Source organism: Vigna unguiculata, chromosome 5, assembly GCF_004118075.2.
Source record: "Vigna unguiculata cultivar IT97K-499-35 chromosome 5, ASM411807v1, whole genome shotgun sequence".
Classification (NCBI taxonomy): Eukaryota; Viridiplantae; Streptophyta; class Magnoliopsida; order Fabales; family Fabaceae; genus Vigna; species Vigna unguiculata.
The window spans coordinates 8,505,228-8,512,668 of record NC_040283.1 but is presented as its reverse complement, the minus strand read 5'-3'; the positions used below and the strand labels follow the sequence as shown (position 1 = coordinate 8,512,668).

Genomic DNA, 7,441 nt, shown 5'->3' with positions numbered 1-7,441 from the left:
AAAGGTTCTTCATTACGTAAGAGTTAAGACTAATAAAGACTTTCCTTTGCACTTTTTCTGTTCTGGCTAAAGTCTTTGGTAGATTTTTGTTCATGAAAGCTAGACCCCCTCTTTGATTATGAACCATTCCTTGCATCAACCACAAGGCACTCCCAAGTTCCAGCAAGGAATCACTACTACCACCTTCCTTCCATTATTCTGTTCATCGTTTCTTTTCACAGAAAAAGTAATCTCTTTTCTCTTCATTCTTGGTTTAATTTGCTTCTTTCATCGTTCTGATCACTGGTTTAGGGTTTATCAAAGCTGACAAAATTATTCTCCACCAGGATTTTCTTTTCTCGGGGGATCATGAACTGAATTGCATGTTTTTTTTGGCTTGATTATACGACATTCAGAGTGTTGCCCTGTAACTTTTGAAGTACTGAGGTGATTCAAGAGTTTCACACATCACAAAGATTTATGGTCTTAACTCTTAATTAGCAACCCATTTTCTGCTTCTGTGTGTTCATTTTTGTTCTAAAAACAAATATGATATCTATTCTTACTAGTGTCTAAGTAGATTATATCATGTGTGTTCACCTATGTTGTATCAAAATGGCATCATGTTTTGATATGTTTTTCAGAAATGGTGTTCTGGGAATTTTAATTACTTTCTATGTTTTCCCTGATCGATGTTATCGTTCTTGAAAAAAGTTTTGTTACAGGAACCATGGAGGGGAGAATGGCACTCTTGTTTCTTTTTGTATTGGCTGCTACCTGGGCTTGTGATGCAAGAGAACTGGCAAAACGTGGTCAATTGAGCAGTAATACAGCAAACTCTGGCACTTGAGAACTTTTTTTTCACTAATTTCATCATTAAATTTTTGCTTTTTACTGTTCTTCTTAGGAAATCCATAGAGTGGATGCAAGTATTGTAGATGAAATTTTGAACATGGTTTGAAACGCAAATGTTGCATAAATAATCTTGTTGACCTATTTTCAAATTGCAGAACTAAGCAGAAAACCAGATGTGTGTGCACTTTGTGAGGAATACACTTCCAAGGCACTTGATTATCTAAATGAAAACAATACTCAGCAAGAGATCATTGATATTCTCCACAACACTTGCCACCAGCTTCCCCCTTTTAATCAGAAGGTTGCTTATTTTCTGGATCTCTTGTGTTTTTGTTTTAGATGTTGTAACTGTTCTTAGTGATGAAAAAAAATCAACTCTTAATTTGAACTGTGCAATCACAATTTCTCATATGCTATATGAATTCCTCTGTTTCTTCTGTATTGCACAGTGCATTACTTTGGTGGACTATTATGCTCCTCTTTTCTTCTTAGAAATAGCTTCGATTCAGCCTCAAGAGTTCTGCCAAAAGATCCATATCTGTCATCTCATTTCATATATTTCCTCACACGTTCAAGAAGATAGCTGCGGCTTTTGCAATGATGCTGTTTCAACTCTATTGGCTAAGTTGAAAGATAGTGATACTAAGGTATGTAATTTCATCTTTCTGCTACTAAAATAAAGTTTGGTACTGCGGTGGAAATTTTACTTCATCTGTGTCCTGATATGAGCAAACTTTGATGGATGTTAAATGATTGCATGGAGATTTCATTGCAAATTATCTTTCTTTTGACTTAAAAAATCTATAGTTGCAGCCATATCACAAGAATTTTGATTATAATGTTGGGGTGGAAAAAAAGAAAAAAATATAAAAGCTATCTTTTTGAATTTAGAATCAATAGTTATATATTTAGAAATAAGTACAGAGATAGATATGAAAGGAGGGAGATTTGAGTTGAATGACAGATAAGTTTTTTGTACTAATTGTTAAATGAAATTAAATTTCAGATTAGAATTAAGTAATATATTTGAAAAGTAAATGCTTTGTATATATGATTCTAGAACACTGACATCCAATAATTATTTCAAAAAAATTTCTCATTTAAAATACTTTCCTTTTAACAAACGGGATAAGATATACAGATAAATTAAATTTTCTATGGTTTTGGTTTCCTCAAAGGTCTAATATATTTGCTTTGACCCTTTCTAATGTTGTAAGCCTAGTACAACTCCTCTTTAAAATTTTTTAACTATTAGTATGAAATATAATTCCACTTGATCGGACACTTCTCATAAATGTAGTGCCTTATGTTTGTATGGGATACTGTTGGAAAAGTCTCATATCGACTAGAGATAAGACAATTTCATTGTATATAAGTGAGGTGCAAACCTCACTTTACAAGTTGAATTAGGCTTAAAACCCACTTCTTAACATGGTATCAGAGTCATTGTTTAAAAAAAAAAAACTATTTTTTTGTCTCACATGATTTTGACATGACTCAAACAATATTAATAACTACAAATATAATAATTTTCTTAAAAATCTATACACTTCTAAACTTATTACATAAATTCTTTTATGATTATAGAATTAAGGAACAAATCTAATGATCACTACTTTACTTTTTTAGATGTTAGATAGATAGATTAAATTCATTTTTGTATTAACTAAATGTCTTTGATTATTATATTTGACTAATCTTGCTTATAAATGATTTTGAGTATATGTAAATATATAATGATATATAGATTTGTGTTCCAGTATCCTATATTTTGGAGACTACATGTGTCGAAGTGTCTTGTGTGTCGTATCCGATGTCCATGTCATATCTGATATCTGTGTGATTATGTGGCTACACAGTGCTTTGTGAATAAACTGCTAAACATTTAATTTAAAATGTCAGCCAGAGATAATTGAGACAGCACTGAAGGTGTGTAACTCAGTGGAGAAGTATGCAAATAAGGTGAGCAAAATCCAACTAATTCCTCCATTTTCTTTAATTTGTATTCAATCATATGATGTTTCAGTTTCCAACTTTTATACTATTTAGATATTTTCATGCTTGAACCCTGGTAGTGATTATAGGATCTGGATTGACCAAGTTATAGTATACACTATGAACAAGGCCAATGTATATATGTGCACAACTAAGAATTTTGCAGTGTTCGGAAGAAAATGTACAAGAATATAATTTTTCTGGTGGTTTTGTAGGGTTAAGTTAGGTTTAAAATTCACTTTTAATACATTTTTTTACTTTGTTTTTTATTTATCTTCCAAATTGTTTGCAGTGCACAAGAATGGTTTTGCAGTATGGACCCTTGGTTTTTGACAGTGCAGAGAAATTTCTGGAAAACACAGATATGTGCACTGCCATATATGCCCTGCAAATCTTTAATGATGGCTGGCCAACAAGCCTTTCTTCTTTGAGACTCTTATGGAAACAACGTTCTAACAGAGTTGTGGTGTACTCGTTGCAGAAGATTGCCAAATACATAGCAACACATTGAGGAGAGTAAAAGTTGATACATTATCAGTATCAAATTTTTAATACAGCATATCAAGTTATTGTCTGCATATATCATTGAAAAATTCAAGACTTTCTATGTAGCGGTTGTGATACTCATGCATGTTTAATTATTTGACAGTACATTTACAAGCAGTGATATATCCAGAAATTTTAATCACTGAGGAAATACTCATATATAAAATTGTTGCATTAAAAGTATAACATTACATCTTTAGGAGTATAAATATGCATCACAATTGTTATAGCAAGTGAATGTGGATATATGTATTTTCTTAAAATACAAGTACAAAGAGTTATTATAACATCCTATGCCGGCCCTGTCTACTTCATTCTTTGTTGTTGCTGTTCCAATTTATTTGTTCTTCAAGACAATTTAAATATGTTTTTGTCCTTTAACTTTTATGAAAAATTGGAATAAATCTCTTTTCGAAATTTTGATTCAATTTAATTCTCCAGTTTTAGAAATATTTGGATTTAGTACTTTTAATTAAATTTTATTAAGTTTATTTGACGTTTCAAACACATTTCTTGGCTAACATTGAAACAAAAATGCGTTAAACGGTCAAATACTATCATAAAACGCATTTGAAAAATCAATTAAACTTAACAATTTATTTAAAAGGACTAAATCCAAACATTTTTTAAAGTTGTAAGACTAAATTGAGTTAAAATTTTAAAAAGAAACTAATTTCAAATTTCACTAAAAATTAAGAAACTAAAAATATATTTAATCCAAAAAAAAATGGTAGTTTAACAAAATCTTTCTGATAACTAAATGGTGTCTTTGGTGCTAAAGAACCATTCCGGCCACAGAAATTTGATGGCTCAGATGACAATCTAGTTAAGAAATGTTTGTGTGGTGTGGTGGTGACATTGCCATATTTCTAGGAGTTGGACAATATAGATGAAACCAGGATCTAGGTTTGATGTAGTGTTCCTTTCCTAGAGAACTACTGGTTTCTATTTTGAAGCAACACCGTTTTCTGGTTCTGCTTGCATAGGGTCCAAAAGGTGTGATTTTCACATGTTCCAGTGAAAGATGATAACGATATGGAATTCTATTCGATGTATATTCTTTATGTGCATTTGAATTTTTTCTTGGTAATAAATTATGTGATAATAATGACTAGGCTTAAATATACATTTGGTCCCTATTTTTGTTGATTTTATTTAATTTGGTCCCTATTTTCGTTTTATGTTTAATTAGGTCCTCATTTTCGTCAAATTGTGGTCAATTTGGTCTTTTTCACTAACGGTGTTTAAATAGTTAACGTTTTTGAACAGTACATGCCACGTGTCAGCTCCTGGTTTTTTTGATTTTTTTTTTAATTTTTTTTAATTTGTTTTAATTTTTTTTAATTTTTTTTAATTTCAAAAAAATGGTCTACGTGTCAAGTCACAATTGTGCCACGTGTCAATGCTAGTGCCACGTGTCAGTTTGTGGTAGTATTATTTTTTTTGTTCAATTTAGTCCCTATATTCGTGATTTTTGTTCAATTTAATCCCTATATTCGTTATTTTTGTTCAATTTAGTCTGACACTAAATTTAATATCTTTTATACAAATTATATTAATATCTTTTCTAAAATTGATCTTTAAATTTATTATTTTTTAAATTCAATTATAAATTATTAAATTTAATTATAAATTGAATAAATTCTTATATTTAATTTCTAAATAGAATATAATTATTTAAAATATTATGAAAATATAATTATTAATTTTTTTTCTAATATTTATATTCTAAAATATTTTTAAAATTGATATATAAAAATATTTTAAATATTCAAAATATTTTAGAAAAATAAACTAATATTTGTAAAATTAACATTTACATATAAAATATTTTAGATTTTAATATCTAAAATGCAATAAAAATATTAAATATTTTAAATTTAAATATAAATTTTACAAATGTTAATATATATTTTTAAAATTTTAATAGTTATATTTTAATAATATTTAAATAATTATATTCTATTTAACAATTGAATCTAAGAATTATATTCAATTAATAATTAAATATTATAATTTATAATTAAATTTAAAAAATAAGTAATAATAATGTCAATTTTAAAAATTAAATGGTTCTATTTTCACAAAATTTGGGACTAAATTAAACAAAAATAACGAATATAGGGACTGAATTGAACAAAAATAACGAATATAGGACTAAATTGAACAAAAAAAAATAATACTATCAGAAATTGACACGTGGCAAAATTGTGACTTGACACGTGGACACTTTTTTTGAAATTAAAAAAATTAAAAAAAATTAAAAAAAATTAAAAAAAATTAAAAAAATTAAAAAAAATAAAAGAAACCAGGAGCTGACACGTGGCATGTACTATTCAAAAACGTTAACTATTTAAACACCGTTAGTGAAAAGGACCAAATTGACCACAATTTGACGAAAATGAGGACCTAATTGAACATAAAACGAAAATAGGGACCAAATTGAATAAAATCAGCAAAAATAGGGACCAAATGTATATTTAAGCCTAATGACTAGTTATAGAAAAGAAAGATAAAAATAAAAAAATTTGTTATAAATTTTAAGTCTAATTTAATTTAATTAAATTAATTTTTAAGATGAGATTCGTATTTATTTATTTGTATATTGAAAACTTGTTTTATTTTTATTTCATGTACTATTTCTTATGTTAAAAAGTGAACTAAATATATCTCAACGTTATAAAATCAGGTTATAATTTATATCTACTTTTATATTGTAAATTTTTGTTTTACTTTTAAAGAATGAACTTTATTTTACCATCAAAATACATATTATTGTGTAGTGTTAGTTTCTTGTATTTTACAATGAATAATATGAAAATCATACCAATAGGCACTACTAAAAAAAACACTTTTTATGTAATTTTGTTTTGAATTTTTTCAGAAAATACTTATAAATTTTGGTATAAATAATAATTTACAAAAAATTGTTACCATTTTTGTAAAATATTTTATAATTTTTCTCATAAAATTTTATAATTTTGTAAAAAATAATTATTCACACAAAATTTATTTGTTAATTAAAATTATTAAAAAAATGAAAAAAAATAATTTGTTTGTAAAGTTTTATAACAAATTTACAAGAAAAATTTTATGAAATATGAAAAATTATAATAATGAGTGAGTTATAAATAGAATAGACCGTAAAACATTAAGTATTGTACTAAAAAAAGGAAAGAAAATATAAGAGTAAACTATTATTTTAATTTGTAAATTGTAAAATGTTATCTTAATTAAAATTAGAAAAGTGTCGATTTATAAACTTTATTGTTAAGAAGAATGTCCCTTTATAATTAATGTTTGAATTTGGTTGTGTGGATTAGAGACATCCACTTCATCATCAAACGCAAGCTTCGTATGGGGCTCTGCCTAATAGCATCAGGCTTTGTCATTATTTCAATTGTCTGATCTAGCTAGCTCAATGGTTATTAAATATATGGCCCTTTCGCCTTGTGAATCCACAAATATTTCTAAAATTAAATTAATTTATGTATGAATTAAAAGTTATATCATAGATAAGTTAAAACAATGATATTATGAATCCAAATTTTTTGACTTCCACCTTTTATTTTTTTTATATAATTTAGTGTGAATTATTGATAAATATATCACTATTTTTTTTCTTTAAAAAAATACATAACTCACACCAAATCATGTTAAGAAATAAAGTACGAGGGTTAAAAATATGAATTATAATATCACTGTCCAATTTTCCTTAAAACAACATAACTTCTATAAGTTAATTTAATGTTAAAATCATATTTCCATAACATAAGTTATCATTTCACATGGATACTATATGGAATAGACAATCCTACCAACATGACTATGAACCCTTTATCATATTTTTTATAAGACATTTATTATCGCAGTTAATAAGACAGTTCTTGAGGAGAAAATATTAGTTCATTATATATTAAATATTAGTTATTTTTTTAAAACAAATATTGAAACCACATTATACCTTTAATTGATGCAGAAAATAAATACTATATCTAATGAATAAATTATTTATGTAATATATGATTTGGAGGACATTTTCTCGGTATGTCTTATGAGGTCTAAG

General features: G+C 26.8%; 1 protein-coding gene across 1 annotated transcript; it reads left to right on the top strand.

Annotated features, from left to right (window-relative positions):
- On the top strand, window positions 1-3,658 carry LOC114183600 (prosaposin-like). The gene is given in 8 exon segments (XM_028070678.1): window positions 1-226; window positions 327-426; window positions 694-803; window positions 990-1,135; window positions 1,284-1,481; window positions 2,737-2,796; window positions 3,122-3,214; window positions 3,216-3,658. Coding segments are annotated over 6 exon segments (636 nt in total). The 5' UTR covers window positions 1-226; window positions 327-426; window positions 694-709; the 3' UTR covers window positions 3,261-3,658.
- The last annotated feature ends 3,783 nt before the right edge of the window (window positions 3,659-7,441 follow it).